The sequence below is a fragment of the Embiotoca jacksoni genome, unplaced genomic scaffold (assembly GCF_022577435.1).
Source record: "Embiotoca jacksoni isolate LCO1_2020_lvr unplaced genomic scaffold, fEmbJac1.0.p SCAF_60, whole genome shotgun sequence".
Classification (NCBI taxonomy): Eukaryota; Metazoa; Chordata; class Actinopteri; family Embiotocidae; genus Embiotoca; species Embiotoca jacksoni.
This window is the reverse complement of record NW_027185415.1, coordinates 1,606,392-1,623,229: the sequence shown is the minus strand read 5'-3', so window position 1 is coordinate 1,623,229 and position 16,838 is coordinate 1,606,392. Positions and strand designations below refer to the sequence as shown.

The 16,838-nt window shown below is 50.2% G+C and overlaps 2 protein-coding genes and 1 long non-coding RNA gene across 3 annotated transcripts; 1 reads left to right on the top strand and 2 right to left on the bottom strand.

Moving 5' to 3' along the window:
• Window positions 1-453: 453 nt before the first annotated feature.
• Window positions 454-11,087, top strand: aprt (adenine phosphoribosyltransferase). The gene is made up of 5 exons (XM_069174691.1): window positions 454-599; window positions 8,292-8,395; window positions 8,600-8,733; window positions 9,158-9,236; window positions 9,721-11,087. The coding sequence occupies exons 1-5, from the start codon at window positions 511-513 to the stop codon at window positions 9,858-9,860; spliced, it is 546 nt and encodes a 181-aa protein (XP_069030792.1). The 5' UTR covers window positions 454-510; the 3' UTR covers window positions 9,861-11,087.
• On the bottom strand, window positions 4,440-4,985 carry LOC138213529 (uncharacterized). Its single transcript, XR_011179530.1, has 4 exons — window positions 4,954-4,985; window positions 4,806-4,889; window positions 4,678-4,741; window positions 4,440-4,505 (listed from the first exon to the last, which is right to left on the bottom strand). It is a non-coding gene; the product is annotated as an uncharacterized lncRNA (long non-coding RNA).
• Window positions 11,088-11,487: 400 nt separating the features above from the next.
• cdt1 (chromatin licensing and DNA replication factor 1) lies at window positions 11,488-15,982 on the bottom strand. Its single transcript, XM_069174690.1, has 10 exons — window positions 15,422-15,982; window positions 14,748-14,882; window positions 14,203-14,663; window positions 13,888-14,082; window positions 13,399-13,544; window positions 13,162-13,262; window positions 12,874-13,062; window positions 12,534-12,677; window positions 12,214-12,415; window positions 11,488-12,110 (listed from the first exon to the last, which is right to left on the bottom strand). The coding sequence occupies exons 1-10, from the start codon at window positions 15,887-15,889 to the stop codon at window positions 11,947-11,949; spliced, it is 2,205 nt and encodes a 734-aa protein (XP_069030791.1). The 5' UTR covers window positions 15,890-15,982; the 3' UTR covers window positions 11,488-11,946.
• Between the last annotated feature and the right edge of the window lie 856 nt (window positions 15,983-16,838).

Here is a 16,838-nt window from a genome sequence, read left to right as displayed (position 1 = left end):
CATGTAATACAGTTATTCAAAAGATGATCTGAAGGCCCATCCAAAGATAGGGAAAGCAATGACCAACACATGCAGGACAAAGTGGGACTCGTTTTAGGAGGAGCAGGAGGAGCAGGAGGGATGATCTGAGAGATGAACTGAATCAGATCACAGATAATATGATGGTGGATGTTAAACTGAACATTACTGCAGTCTGAGACGAGAAAACCTGAATTCATTCTGAGAAGTGGGACTAATAAAAAGAAAGAAAAGGAGGTGATCTGCAGGATTTTTGTCCTTTAAAAATTATCTTTGAAATAAAACAATTGTTTGTAATATTTTCACTGTTTTATTTAGTGTGCGGCTTGAATCAATCATGAAGTGATGGACTCAAGGACTGAAGTGCGGGAACCGGAGCATGCGCACTTCAGTCCGGAGGAGGGCGGTAGAGCGTCTGTTTGCAGACTCCGAGGAGGACGTAAAAGAAGTGGACGCAGAGACAGTGGAGGTCAGGTGAGCAGTCCGGACACAATGGCAGCAGATTCAGAGTCCAAACTGCAACTGGTTCACCGGCACATCCGGGCCTTCCCCGACTTCCCGAAGAAAGGCGTCCTGTTCAGGTGAGACACTCGTTCCAGCCCCCGTCTCGGAGTTCAGGCTCGGTCCCGGGATAGTCAGGCAGCCCGGGAGGAGCTCCACGAGGTAGAGCTGTCAACATCCCTCCGCCCGCGTGCCATGTGGCAAGTACACCTCACTGCACGAGCGTCCCTGCTTTGGACCGTTTCGGGTTCAGGACGTGTGTCGGGCACGTGTTGCCCTGGAAACAGCGACTCTGATCCCAGAAATCAAATGTAAAAGATTGCGGTCCAAACTGGCGGATATAAGATCAGGAGGCAGTGAAACAGGTGAGTTCAGGTTGAATGGGACTCTGCAGGTGAGGGAGCCAATCAAACTGTTCCTGTTACACCTGGATGTCTTCCTGATATATTTCATACGTGAAAAACAGGAAGTGAAGTGAATGACAGCTTATCAGATAGCAGAGTTACAGTCCAGCTGAGAAGGTGCGATGAGGTGGGGGGACAGGTGGAGGGACAGGTGGAGGGGCAGGTGGGGGGACAGGTGGGGGAGCAGGCGGGGGGCAGGTGGAGGGACAGGTGGGGCAGGTGGAGGGACAGGTGGGGGAGCAGGTGGGGGGCAGGTGGAGGGACAGGTGGGGGGAGGGGGACAGGTGGGGGAGCAGGCGGGGGCAGGTGGAGGGGCAGGTGGAGGAACAGGTGGGGGACAGGGAGGGCAGGTGGGGGGACAGGTAGGGGGACAGGTGGGGGAGCAGGTGGGGGAGCAGGTGGGGGGCAGGTGGAGGGACAGGTGAGGGAGCAGGTGGAGGGACAGGTAGGGGGACAGGTGGGGGAGCAGGTGGCGGGACAGGTGGGGGAGCAGGTGGAGGGACAGGTAGGGGGACAGGTGGGGGAGCAGGTGGCGGGACAGGTGGGGGAGCGGGTGGGGGGCAGGTGGAGGGACAGGTGGGGGGACAGGCGGGGGGCAGGTGGTGGAGCAGGTGGAGGAGCAAGTGGGGGGACAGGTGGAGGGCAGGTGGGGGGACAAGTGGAGGGACAGGCAGGGGGACAGGTAGGGGGACAGGTGGAGGGACAGACGTTTTAATGCATTAAACTACTACAGCAACAAGCCAGTGATTTAATGTTGATAATAAATAAACATGACTGTAGTAATATTGGCTCATATTGTTTATTAATGAGTCTATATGAAAAACAGGGAGAGTGGACAGAAGCTTTAATAGATAAGTTTTAGATAAGATAAGACAGCAGTTTTATTTTTATTTCTTCTTTGTGTACCATCCACCACGACATGTTTGTTCCTGATAAATAACAGTATTTGTTCAGTTAGTACAGACATCTGTTTGCTGTACTTCCTGTAAGTCGACTCGTTCTCGTTGCAAAAACCTCCGACTGTACCTCTATGAACCTCCGACTGTATCTCTATGAACCTCCGACTGTATCTCTATGAACCTCCGACTGTATCTCCGAACCTCCGACTGTATCTCTATGAACCTCCGACTGTATCTCCGAACCTCCGACTGTATCTCTGTGAACCTCCGACTGTAGCTCTGTGAACCTCCGACTGTAGCTCCGAACCTCCGACTGTATCTCTATGAACCTCCGACTGTAGCTCCGAACCTCCGACTGTATCTCTATGAACCTCCGACTGTAGCTCTGTGAACCTCCGACTGTAGCTCCGAACCTCCGACTGTAGCTCTGTGAACCTCCGACTGTAGCTCCGAACCTCCGACTGTATCTCTGTGAACCTCCGACTGTAGCTCTGTGAACCTCCGACTGTATCTCTGTGAACCTCCGACTGTATCTCCGAACCTCCGACTGTATCTCTATGAACCTCCGACTGTATCTCCGAACCTCCGACTGTATCTCTATGAACCTCCGACTGTATCTCCGAACCTCCGACTGTATCTCTGTGAACCTCCGACTGTAGCTCCGAACCTCCGACTGTAGCTCTGTGAACCTCCGACTGTAGCTCCGAACCTCCGACTGTAGCTCTGTGAACCTCCGACTGTAGCTCCGAACCTCCGACTGTATCTCTATGAACCTCCGACTGTAGCTCTGTGAACCTCCGACTGTAGCTCCGAACCTCCGACTGTATCTCTATGAACCTCCGACTGTAGCTCCGAACCTCCGACTGTATCTCTATGAACCTCCGACTGTAGCTCTGTGAACCTCCGACTGTAGCTCCGAACCTCCGACTGTAGCTCTGTGAACCTCCGACTGTAGCTCCGAACCTCCGACTGTATCTCTATGAACCTCCGACTGTAGCTCCGAACCTCCGACTGTATCTCTATGAACCTCCGACTGTAGCTCTGTGAACCTCCGACTGTAGCTCCGAACCTCCGACTGTATCTCTATGAACCTCCGACTGTATCTCTGTGAACCTCCGACTGTAGCTCCGAACCTCCGACTGTATCTCTGTGAACCTCCGACTGTAGCTCTGTGAACCTCCGACTGTAGCTCCGAACCTCCGACTGTATCTCTATGAACCTCCGACTGTAGCTCTGTGAACCTCCGACTGTAGCTCCGAACCTCCGACTGTATCTCTATGAACCTCCGACTGTAGCTCTGTGAACCTCCGACTGTAGCTCCGAACCTCCGACTGTATCTCTGTGAACCTCCGACTGTAGCTCCGAACCTCCGACTGTATCTCTGTGAACCTCCGACTGTAGCTCCGAACCTCCGACTGTATCTCTATGAACCTCCGACTGTAGCTCTGTGAACCTCCGACTGTAGCTCCGAACCTCCGACTGTAGCTCTGTGAACCTCCGACTGTAGCTCTGTGAACCTCCGACTGTAGCTCCGAACCTCCGACTGTATCTCTATGAACCTCCGACTGTAGCTCCGAACCTCCGACTGTATCTCTATGAACCTCCGACTGTAGCTCTGTGAACCTCCGACTGTAGCTCCGAACCTCCGACTGTATCTCTGTGAACCTCCGACTGTAGCTCCGAACCTCCGACTGTATCTCTGTGAACCTCCGACTGTAGCTCTGTGAACCTCCGACTGTAGCTCCGAACCTCCGACTGTATCTCTATGAACCTCCGACTGTAGCTCCGAACCTCCGACTGTATCTCTATGAACCTCCGACTGTAGCTCTGTGAACCTCCGACTGTAGCTCCGAACCTCCGACTGTAGCTCTGTGAACCTCCGACTGTAGCTCCGAACCTCCGACTGTAGCTCTGTGAACCTCCGACTGTAGCTCCGAACCTCCGACTGTATCTCTGTGAACCTCCGACTGTAGCTCTGTGAACCTCCGACTGTATCTCTGTGAACCTCCGACTGTAGCTCCGAACCTCCGACTGTATCTCTATGAACCTCCGACTGTATCTCTGTGAACCTCCGACTGTAGCTCCGAACCTCCGACTGTATCTCTGTGAACCTCCGACTGTAGCTCTGTGAACCTCCGACTGTAGCTCCGAACCTCCGACTGTATCTCTATGAACCTCCGACTGTAGCTCTGTGAACCTCCGACTGTAGCTCCGAACCTCCGACTGTATCTCTGTGAACCTCCGACTGTAGCTCCGAACCTCCGACTGTATCTCTATGAACCTCCGACTGTAGCTCTGTGAACCTCCGACTGTAGCTCCGAACCTCCGACTGTAGCTCTGTGAACCTCCGACTGTAGCTCTGTGAACCTCCGACTGTAGCTCCGAACCTCCGACTGTATCTCTATGGACCTCCGACTGTAGCTCCGAACCTCCGACTGTATCTCTATGAACCTCCGACTGTAGCTCTGTGAACCTCCGACTGTAGCTCCGAACCTCCGACTGTATCTCTGTGAACCTCCGACTGTAGCTCCGAACCTCCGACTGTATCTCTGTGAACCTCCGACTGTAGCTCTGTGAACCTCCGACTGTAGCTCCGAACCTCCGACTGTATCTCTATGAACCTCCGACTGTAGCTCCGAACCTCCGACTGTATCTCTGTGAACCTCCGACTGTAGCTCCGAACCTCTGACTGTATCTCTATGAACCTCCGACTGTAGCTCCGAACCTCCGACTGTAGCTCTGTGAACCTCCGACTGTAGCTCCGAACCTCCGACTGTATCCCTATGAACCTCCGACTGTATCTCTGTGAACCTCCGACTATATCTCTATGAACCTCCGACTGTATCTCTATGAACCTCCGACTGTATCTCTGTGAACCTCCGACTGTAGCTCCGAACCTCCGACTGTATCTCTGTGAACCTCCGACTGTATCTCTATGAACCTCCGACTGTATCTCTATGAACCTCCGACTGTAGCTCCGAACCTCCGACTGTAGCTCCGAACCTCCGACTGTATCTCTATGAACCTCCGACTGTAGCTCCGAACCTCCGACTGTATCTCTGTGAACCTCCGACTGTATCTCTGTGAACCTCCGACTGTATCTCTATGAACCTCCAACTGTAGCTCCGAACCTCCGACTGTAGCTCCGAACCTCCGACTGTAGCTCCGAACCTCCGACTGTATCTCTATGAACCTCCGACTGTAGCTCCGAACCTCCGACTGTATCTCTGTGAACCTCCGACTGTATCTCTATGAACCTCCAACTGTAGCTCCAAACCTCCGACTGTATCTCTATGAACCTCCGACTGTATCTCTATGAACCTCCGACTGTAGCTCCGAACTTCCGACTGTATCTCTATGAACCTACGACTGTATCTCTATGAACCTCCGACTGTAGCTCCGAACCTCCGACTGTAGCTCCGAACCTCCGACTGTATCTCTATGAACCTCCGACTGTAGCTCCGAACCTCCGACTGTAGCTCTGTGAACCTCCGACTGTAGCTCCGAACCTCCGACTGTATCTCTATGAACCTCCGACTGTAGCTCTGTGAACCTCCGACTGTAGCTCCGAACCTCCGACTGTATCTCTATGAACCTCCGACTGTAGCTCCGAACCTCCGACTGTATCTCTATGAACCTCCGACTGTAGCTCTGTGAACCTCCGACTGTAGCTCTGTGAACCTCCGACTGTAGCTCTGTGAACCTCCGACTGTAGCTCCGAACCTCCGACTGTATCTCTGTGAACCTCCGACTGTAGCTCTGTGAACCTCCGACTGTATCTCTGTGAACCTCCGACTGTAGCTCCGAACCTCCGACTGTATCTCTATGAACCTCCGACTGTATCTCTGTGAACCTCCGACTGTAGCTCCGAACCTCCGACTGTATCTCTGTGAACCTCCGACTGTAGCTCTGTGAACCTCCGACTGTAGCTCCGAACCTCCGACTGTATCTCTATGAACCTCCGACTGTAGCTCTGTGAACCTCCGACTGTAGCTCCGAACCTCCGACTGTATCTCTGTGAACCTCCGACTGTAGCTCCGAACCTCCGACTGTATCTCTGTGAACCTCCGACTGTAGCTCCGAACCTCCGACTGTAGCTCTGTGAACCTCCGACTGTAGCTCCGAACCTCCCACGGTATCTCTATGAACCTCCGACTGTAGCTCCGAACCTCCGACTGTATCTCTATGAACCTCCGACTGTAGCTCTGTGAACCTCCGACTGTAGCTCCGAACCTCCGACTGTATCTCTGTGAACCTCCGACTGTAGCTCCGAACCTCCGACTGTATCTCTGTGAACCTCCGACTGTAGCTCTGTGAACCTCCGACTGTAGCTCCGAACCTCCGACTGTATCTCTATGAACCTCCGACTGTAGCTCCGAACCTCCGACTGTATCTCTGTGAACCTCCGACTGTAGCTCCGAACCTCCGACTGTATCTCTGTGAACCTCCGACTGTAGCTCCGAACCTCCGACTGTAGCTCTGTGAACCTCCGACTGTAGCTCCGAACCTCCGACTGTATCCCTATGAACCTCCGACTGTATCTCTGTGAACCTCCGACTATATCTCTATGAACCTCCGACTGTATCTCTGTGAACCTCCGACTGTATCTCTGTGAACCTCCGACTGTAGCTCCGAACCTCCGACTGTATCTCTGTGAACCTCCGACTGTATCTCTATGAACCTCCGACTGTATCTCTATGAACCTCCGACTGTAGCTCCGAACCTCCGACTGTAGCTCCGAACCTCCGACTGTATCTCTATGAACCTCCGACTGTAGCTCCGAACCTCCGACTGTATCTCTGTGAACCTCCGACTGTATCTCTATGAACCTCCAACTGTAGCTCCGAACCTCCGACTGTAGCTCCGAACCTCCGACTGTAGCTCCGAACCTCCGACTGTATCTCTATGAACCTCCGACTGTAGCTCCGAACCTCCGACTGTATCTCTGTGAACCTCCGACTGTATCTCTATGAACCTCCAACTGTAGCTCCAAACCTCCGACTGTATCTCTATGAACCTCCGACTGTATCTCTATGAACCTCCGACTGTAGCTCCGAACTTCCGACTGTATCTCTATGAACCTACGACTGTATCTCTATGAACCTCCGACTGTATCTCTATGAACCTACGACTGTATCTCTATGAACCTCCGACTGTATCTCTATGAACCTCCGACTGTATCTCTATGAACCTCCAACTGTATCTCTATGAACCTCCGACTGTAGCTCCGAACCTCCGACTGTATCTCTATGAACCTCCGACTGTAGCTCAGAACCTCCGACTGTATCTCTATGAACCTCCGACTGTATCTCTATGAACCTCCGACTGTTGCCTCACAGCTCCGCCCACCTGCTGTGCTTCTGTTTCTTTAAAAACAATCCAAGTTCAGCTGCAGCTCCTCAGTCACACTGTCTGCACATTGAGCAGAGATCTAATCACTGAATGTTGATGAGGTCAGATGCAGGATGGGATCAGCTCACATGAGGAAGTAGACTGTCTTTATATATACATACTGTCATTTAAATGTGATTAATTGATCACATCTTCATCTTTGTAATTTTATTTTGCTTTATTGAGTCTCCATCAAGATCAGTTCAGTCAACTTTACTCAAAGACAATTAGAATTAGCAATTTTGTATTTTGAAACAGTTCTTAAAGTAGATTTAAATATCTAAAAACAGTTGTTTTTTTAATAAACAAAATAATCCAAATTCATTTGTTTATCAAAATAAGAAGTTGTTTTCTTCTATTCTAATCTCTTCATTTGTGTCTTAAAATCACCTAACTTTTCTACGGGGACACTGATTTTCGATGTGTCTCTGCTCAGCACACACAGAACGGTGTGTGACTCAAACACAAGTTAAAGAGGTGTTTTAGTGTTTGAGGGTTAACTTGCCTCTGTGCTAGATAAGCCAGTTCAGAGTCCAGGAAGATGAGACACGAGTGATGTTTGGAGGTTTAGAGAGAATAGAGAAGTCAGGACTTCAGCAGCTGTGGTGTCTCCAGTTCGTGATGACACTATATCTAAGACAGAAAGGACGGAGAGACTGATTGGTTCATATATCAGGAAGCGGTCCAGGTCTCCTCTGGTCTGATGTCTCCTCTGGTCTGATGTCTCCTCCTGGTGTGTCTCGGTCCACCACTTCTCTTCTTCGTCTCGGTCTTCCTCAGCCGTGGTTTCTCTGCAGTGGGACGGTCTGATTCTCAGTCTCCTCCAGCAGCCGATGTCCACGTGTGTCTTTGCTGTTTAAACTTGATGTTTTTCTGATCTGAGCTGCTGGTAACTGACAACTCCGATGAACTCCTGGTCTTCTTCTCCTGGTTCAGTCCTCAGGACAAACGGCTGCATCACGGTGTTGATGGTTGTTGTGATTTCAGACTGACTGATGTTAGAGTAATGTTCAGAATCAGAAATACTGTATTAATGAATCTAATGTTGATATGGAGCCATCTAATGTGACTCCTGCAGAGATATTTGTCCCATCCTGAAGGATGCAGCTGCTCTCACTGCAGTCATCGACCTGTTTGAAGAACACGTGAGGAGCAACCACCAGCAGGTGGATCTGATCGTAGGTGAGAACAGAGCTTCTGATGTGAACCGGGCTTCTTTCCCCGAGGAGGCACAAACCAGCAGTTCAGGCTCAGTCAGCTGTTCAGATCCTGGGAGGACCGTCCGCCTCTCCCTGATGGTGTGTGTGTGTGTGTGTGTGTGTGTGTGTGTGTGTGTGTGTGTGTGTGTGTGTGTGTGTGTGTGTGTGTGTGTGTGTGTGTGTGTAGGTTTAGATGCTCGTGGCTTCCTGTTCGGGCCGCTGCTCGCCCAGAGGCTCGGTGTCGGCTTTGTTCTGGTCAGAAAGAAAGGCAAGCTGCCCGGAGCCACTGTGTCTGTGGCGTATGATCTGGAGTACAGCAAGGTAGAGGACACACACACACACACACACTCTGAAGATTGTGTTAATCATCCTGGACTCTCACTGGTGTTGCAGACAGAACAATAAGTGGCTCAGAGAGACATCGGGAGGTTAATGATTAGATATTTCAGCCTTTTAGATAAACGACTTCATACTTGTTAGATCAGCGACCAGCTTCGTCCTGGTTCCGTCTGAGACATACAGGACACTGATCGGACCGTCCTGGATTACACCGTGATGTCATAAGTTGTACAATCAGAGATCAAAACACGACAAATAACCTCAGATACACGGTCTGAGTCATATCGATGCTCCCGGCTGTGTTCACACCTGAACTTTTATCTGACCGCTTCTGATCGGATCGCTGGGCCGGATGTTAACGTCACATGTGAGCCGCCTGTTAAGAGTCTCGGTTCTGGTCCTGCAGGCAGAGGTAGAGATCCAGGAGGACGCAGTGGCTCCGGGACAGAAGGTACTGCTCATCGATGACCTTCTGGCTACTGGAGGTAAGAGATCAGATCTGCTTCTCATCAGTAGTAGAAAGAAACGGACCTGATTGATGTTCACAGTGATGATCGAGTTATTTCCCATCATCTGTGGAACATCCGTCTACGTAGGTGCACATCACCGTCCTAATAATGTTCCCCTAAAATAACAGTAAAGTCCAGCAGCACTGACCAGGTGTTTGTTGGTCTGTCTCTTTCTGCTGCCTCCTGATATCAAACCTCTCAGTTCAGGACTAACAAACCCATCGGTGCTCAGACAGCTGCAGCTTCAGCTGTTTCCTGTTTGCACTCTAAAATCAGAGACTCCAGATGGTGTTCTTTGTGAAAGCTTTGTGGAAGTTCATCCTCTGGACTACATCTCAGTTCACGATGTTTTATGATGGAATGTGATGATTTTATTTTAAAGTGTGTGTGTGTGTGTGTGTGTGTGTGTGTGTGTGTGTGTGTGTGTGTGTGTGTGTGTGTGTGTGTGTGTGTGTTGCAGGGACCCTGTTTGCAGCCTCTGAGCTGATGAGGAAGCAGCAGGCTGACATTCTGGGCTACCTGGTGGTCATCCAGCTCAAAGAGCTGAACGGTGCCGACAAACTGAAACCACACCAGGTGTTCTCTCTGGTTCAGTACTGAGGACCCACGAAGGGAATCAGGAGGACATCAGGGGCAACAACAAGACAACAAGAGACCTTCAGTTTTACAGATTTATCATTTCAGTCATGTCTGGGTTTGTTTTGTTTTTTCAGATTGATGAAATCTGTCAGTGAGTGTTGAGTGAATGAGCTCCTCCTCCACAGTAAGTGGGTCCCTGCAGTAGATGGAGGTCTGCAGCTGTGCCTGCTCAGGGGCTGAGTGACGTCCTGCAGTGGACAGCGTCAGCACACACAACGTCTTTCAGTCATCTAAAGAGGACCAGTTGACCCAATCATCATCAGCCTGATTCACAATATTTTTACCTCACATCACACGGCCTTCACAACAGCAACACGAACCATTACACACACACACACACACACACACACACACACACACACACACACACACACGCACACACATCAGATTCTTTTAACAAACAGCTGCTGGTTGGACGGTCTCGGCCTCCATCACCATGTGTGTGTTGGGTGTTACCTTCAGGGACCTCCATCAACTGCAGGTGACACACTGACTGGATGAGAATCTAACCAAAGCAAATGAGCACTTTAATTGTCATGCTGCTGGCTGCAGCCTTACCCAGCATGCTTTGGGCTTCTGACCAGGAGACGGCTTCATCTCCCCGCATCTTTATGGAGTCTTAAAATGGATATTACACTTTAAAGGGTTCACTGTAACTTTTTCTTCCAGAGAACTCTTAGAGTCTTAAAGTGTTTAAATTTAACACGTGTCCAAACCTCTCGACTGGTCTGTGAGGGGAACTGAGGTCTGTACTACAAAGGTTATTGAGGTAAAACTCCGGGTTTAACTTATGCTGCAGAGATAACCGGCTCCGGAGCAGGTTGTGTTCACGGTTTCAGATCAAAACATACAAAAGTACCGCCGACTGACCAATCAGGTCTCTCTGAAAAATGACATCACCAATCAGAGGAGATCCCGTGCTGACAGTGAGACGTCCTCTGTGGAGTGAGACGGTCTTCTGTGGAGCTCAGAGATTGGTGTCTTTCCCCAGTAAATTTTTGATATGAATTCTATTCTTTGTTTTATTTTTTCTGATATCATCCGACAACAGAAAGCTTGTGAAGCCTTATGGGCGTACTTGTACGCATATGACAATAAGCCAATTTATTTATTTAATTTTTATATGTATTTCTTATTTGCCCCATCAGTCTGGTCTGAAATGATTAAACTAAAACGTCATGAACGATTGTTTTTGTTTTCCAGCACATCCTTCCATCATTCAGATGGATTATGTGATTCACTTCTTATTTTTCTGAGATTATGAATGAAATATGTCACGCTGCCGTCAGAACACTTGTCCATGTTTGTGATTGGTCAGATGCAGCAAACTCCTCTTTTATGTGAACGTGCTCGTAGCTGGACTGAGAAAACCCGAGTTGACGCATTGAGTTGTTAACCAGCTTCGTGTGAGCGTTTGGTGCGATCTCGTTCAAATAGATCCATTCAGTGTGTGTGTGTGTGACTGATGGTATAAAGGGAACAGATCATTAGACAACTGGAATCCAACTACTACACCAATAAAAAAAGGTTTAAAGACTAAAAAAAAAACATGAAAAGTGAAATGAATAAGAAACAAAACATACTGTACACTCTTGGTTTATTTCTGTTATGTCAGTCATAATTATTACATCATGACTTTTGTTTTATGGAGAGCTAGTTTCAATCGGCTGCATTCAGAAAAAAGGAGCCAGCACAGCTCAGATTAAAGCTTCCATTTCTTCAACATCATCAGTGACTTTTAAAAATGTAAAATCTCATCAGTCGTACAGAAAACCGATGTCCTTAAGACTGGAAATCACCAGCGTTAACCCTTCACGGAGCAAAAAAACAAAACAAAAAACAAAGCTCAGTCACTAAAACACAAGTCTGTTAAAAAAACCCGTTTAGAACACAGGGAGGAACAGCAGAACCGGACATCCAGGATCCATCCGAGACCACAGAACTTCATCCAGAACCGGGCCCCTCACAGTGAAGGCCCCTCAGCATCCCGCCTCCAGCTGCAGGGCCCCGAGGATGAGGAGTGGCCCCCCCCCACGATGAAGGCCCCTCACAGCCTCTCCTCCTCCTTCAGCCTGATGCTCAGTTTGTCCAGAACGATGCTGAGCTCCGTGCTCTTGTTCAGCTTCAGGTAGAAGTCCTTCCTGATTGGATGAATGGTCAGCCAATTAGCAGCCACTTCTGCCAGCAGACGGACGTGTTTCTCCATTTCACCTGTTCACGGGAGAGGAAGAAGAGCCAATCAGTTCCTTTTCTGTCACTACTACAGATAAAACGGTGGATCCGACTGGACCTCCAGCAGACGGGCTGAACCGACCTATGCTGAGAGCAGATCTGTAGCTCGCCACCATCCGGTTACAGACCACCTCCATGATCAGAGCCGGTTTCTTCTCCGCAACAAACACATTACGGAGAATCCTGGCCAGCTCCCCGAGCCGTGACATCATCAACAGGCGATCCTCCTGGGCGGAGTTTCGGGTCATGGCCGCCTGGAGCTTCTGCGTCTCCTTCGCACGGATCTGGAACAAAACGCACAAAAAAACAAAACAAACAGTGAACGCGATGAAGAGAGGGGTTCTACTGACAAACCGACCCACGCTAATAACACCAGGTCCAGCACGGGGACTCGGCACCTACCCGGTCCAGCAGGGACTGGGACACCCCTCTGAGGGCCGCGGAGACCGGCGCCGCTGGGACTACAGACGTCTGGAGGACCGTTGGCTCGTTGCTCTCTGCAGCTTCTTCTGTCTTCAGCGCCAGAGACACCAGAGCCTTCTCCATCTGAGCACAGAGACACACGTTAACCTCCAACTGCTGAATGAAGAGACTTTATGAGCCATGAATGAAACTTAAATCACCCGAACACCAAAACAAGCCGATATTTACTTCTTTTTTTTAAAAGGACATATAATGCATGAAGTTCTATTATGAGGACGTGGCTGAAATGAAATGGACCGGTTCAGAAGTGAGGCAGCACCTTGGGTGTGATGAACGAGCGGGCCTTGTCCAGAACCTCCCGAGCTGTGGCTGCTCTCTCGGTCTGAGGAGCCGCCGGCAGCGAGCTGGGCGGGACCGCCGCCACCGTGTCCACGTTGAAGCGAGGGTGCCAGCGGGTCAGTCTGTCCTCTGGGACGGACACGGGGGGAACCAACGAGGACAGGAAGACCTGCGGAGGACGGATGGAAACGTTTACATCATCAGCCACCTCCGTTCACACCACACAGTTTCCTCCTCAGACTGGACCGGCGGTGGAGCTGCTGCTCACCTGGTGATGCTGTTTGACCCGAGACACCAGGTTCAGGTGGAAGACGTTACGTCTCTGCAGGAGACAAGATGCGGACAGGACGTGACGAGCTTCACTCTGGTCTGAAGAGGACAGAGACACAGACACCAAAGGTGAACTGACTGAAGAGGACAGAATATTAGAAAACCTCAGAGGTGTGTGTGTGTGTGTGTGTGTGTGTGTGTGTGTATGTGTGTGTGTGTGTGTGTGTGTGCTCACCAGACTGAATAACAGGCTCCACCGTCAGCTGGTAGCTGCTCCTCTTGATGCTGCTGCTGAACGTCGGGACGTTCCTCTCTCGTCTCAACGTGTACGCGTCGGGAAACACCGTCGCTATCTGACCGATGTGGGTCTCCTCAAACCGCCTGATCAGAGAAAATAAAACTGGTATTAACCTCCGCTGCCCGAGAGGAGGTCAGAGCCGAGAGCGCTTCTCCACAAAGAGGAAACTTCATGACTTATGATACCAATAGTAACGTGTATCAAAATGAGCTGTATATTCACGTAAAACGATCCCTCAGAGATAAAACTTAGAAGTGACACTAACTTTTTCTGAGGCAACACAGTACATCCCATAATGCATTTCACTGGTCACTTAGAAACAGTGACATCATCTAAAAGTGCAGTGGCAGTAGTCTTCTGACCCTCCATGACCCCACCCCCCCGTCACATTGGCCACACCCCCTGACCTCATTGACCTCCACCTACTTGTGCATCATGTCCTGGACTCCGTGTTTGATCTTGGCGAAGGTGGCCGTCTCGCAGCGGTTGTGCAGCATGGCGACCACCGTGTCCATGCTCCTGAACATCTCGGCCAGCAGTCTGTAGCTGAAGGGTAGCGAGAGGCCCGGGGGGGCGGCCTCGGCGAGGGCGTGGTACCGCTGGTACGCTGGCTGGTCGGCACTGGACCGGAGAGGGTGGAGGGAGGAGAAACATGGTGGATTTAGATTTAAAGTAAAAACAAGGTGAGGGATGAAGCACAGAGTCAATGGATCTGTGAACAGAACATGTGATCGTGCCCACCTGTCCGGAGCAGGTGTGTCTCCACGTGCCCCCCTCTCCTCCTCCTCCTCCTTCTTCTCCTTCTCCTTCCTCCTCTGAGCATTCGCTGCCAGCTCTCTGCTGCGTGCTAACGAGGACTTGAGGGCTTTAAGGTCACAGACGGGGGAGGGGGAGGTTTTAGGAAGAGGGTTGGTTGTGCTAGGAAGTGTTGGACCCGAGGAAGAGGAGGATGAGGACACTGAAGCGGAGGAAGAGGAGGATGAGGACACTGAAGCAGAGGAAGAGGAGGATGAGGACACTGAAGCGGAGGAAGAGGAGGATGAGGACACTGAAGCGGAGGAAGAGGAGGATGAGGACACTGAAGCGGAGGAAGAGGAGGATGAGGACACTGAAGCTGAGGAGCAGGCGCCGTTTTCCTCGGCATGTTTCTTGATCTTCTGGAGGCGAGACTTGAGGGCGGCGATGTCCTCTTTACTCAGAGCCTGTCGACACAGTGAAGTGAGTATCTCTCAGTTTCATGAAGAAGAAGTGATTCTCCAGATGTGTACTGAAGTGCTCCGTGTTACCTTGCGGCCCGGTTCTCCTGGGCTCCTGGCGGTTCTGTTAGGCTGGTTGATGTGGTCCTCCGTGTGTCGGGTCACCGGGTCGGCTGGAGCTGAAGGCTGCCGGGTCGCCTCACTGGGAACCAGCTGGACTGTAACCTGGACGTGACAGCAGAACAGATTCACTGCCAGGAGGAACTTTAGTTAAAATGTCTGCCAATGAAGGGCAGTACGTGTGTTTTTGCTGTTGTTTGGGTCAAAGCCTGAAGATGCAGATTTAAAAAGTAAAAAGTGAAATCAGACCATTTGTGTTTGATCAAATTTAGTTACAGCTCACTGATGTCAGTGTGGACCGTAAACGGTAAAACATCCTGCCTCTGCTCCATACTTACATCCTAAGTGGTTGATAACCACGTTGAATTATCAGAACCAGAATATTTGAGCCCCTGATAGCAGCAGCTGCCCCAGAAATCCAAGTTCTGATCCAAAACGGCCTGACTAAGAAGCAGTCGGGTAAATATAAACCGGTGTTGTGGTATCTTTAAACAAACAGGACGGATCACTACATTGTTTCAACAAAAATAAAATAATAATAATAATAATATTAGAATGAATAAAAACTCTCCTATAATATATGTATATAATAATTATACTGATGAATGGAGCATGAGCTGCTGCTGCTCTTAAACCAGCCTCACCTGTGGGGTCTCCGCCGGCAGGACTAGCTTCTTCCTGGCCGACTTATTCGTTCCTTTCTCCGGGACATTGCCGGCAGCTTTCCGGCCGGCCTCCACCCCATGCCGCCTCTTCTTGGCGGTGCTGTGGTCGGCGGTGGCTGAAAACACGGCTGCCCCGAGGTTGAACTCTGCGTCGGCCGAGCTCCGCTTCGGTGTCCGGGGACCGGAGGGGGCTTCTTTCACGGCGGTGGACTCTCCGTCTTGAAGCCTGAGTGCCTCGTCGATTACTCGGACAAACTCTTCACGGACGGAGGAGGAACAAAGAGAAGCGTGTTTGTTGTCAGCGTGTCTGGTCCTGGAGCCGCCGACATGGCTGCTGGTCTGAGAGGAGCCGCGGCGGACGGACGCGCCGCTGCGCTGCTCCTTCGTTTGGCCGCCGACGGCTGTCTTTCTGTGGGAGAAGAAGTCGGTGACCCGCGGCTGAGACATGCTGCTGCTACCGAGAACAAACACCGGTACGGAAACACGAAGCCGTGGTCCGCGGAGGTTTTAAATACTGACGATCAGCGTCCTCTTTCCGGAAACATTCCCACTTCACAGGAAGAAGAAAATAATTTTCGCGCGAAACCCACTAAGCCACGCCCCCATCCGGTCACGTCCCAAAATCAGGGCGGGGCTTCCTGGAGAACAATAACACACGTGAAGCCGAGGGTGAAAACAGTGACTTCATGCAGAAAGGACCTCCACAGCACTTTTAAAGTTTCCATCTAATAAATCAGCAGCTGAGAGAGAAACGTGACGTCACTATTTACATAACATAAAGAGACCAGTTTTAAAAAAAAGGTTGAAATTTGAATAAAGTCCTGGTGTGAGTCTTTACTGAAAGGGAAAATCTCAACAACAACAAAATAAGGACATGGTGATTAAAGACTGTGAACCATGTTGTGATCACAACATTTCGGTGTTTGATATCTTAATCATTAATCATTGTATCTTCTCATGATGGCTTTATGGTTGATTACTCTGTTGACTGTCTCCTTGTCTGTCAACTGTGTGAATTAACAGGATTAAAGTCATTTGTTAACCTTGTTATTAACACAGTGGTGTTTTTAATGTGCTCAGAGGCGTGTTATGAGAGAAAGGAGTGTTTCTCTGTGTCAAACACAGATTCAGACAGACATGGTTTCATACGTCACACAGGAGTTAATCCCATCAGGCTGCAGGGTGGGGACTGTAAATAGTTTATTTTGATGAACAGTGATTTAATTTGAGAGACTTGATCAACAGGAGACTGAAGTTTTTAAGTTCTTTCCACTGGCTCCATGTTTTGGTGCGTATGTATTACGCCAGGGGGCGCTACAACCACACAATAGCTTCATTTTGCGGTCAGGTGGGGCTCCTTCACTACCGTGGCATTAAGGAGGACCTATTTGTAGTG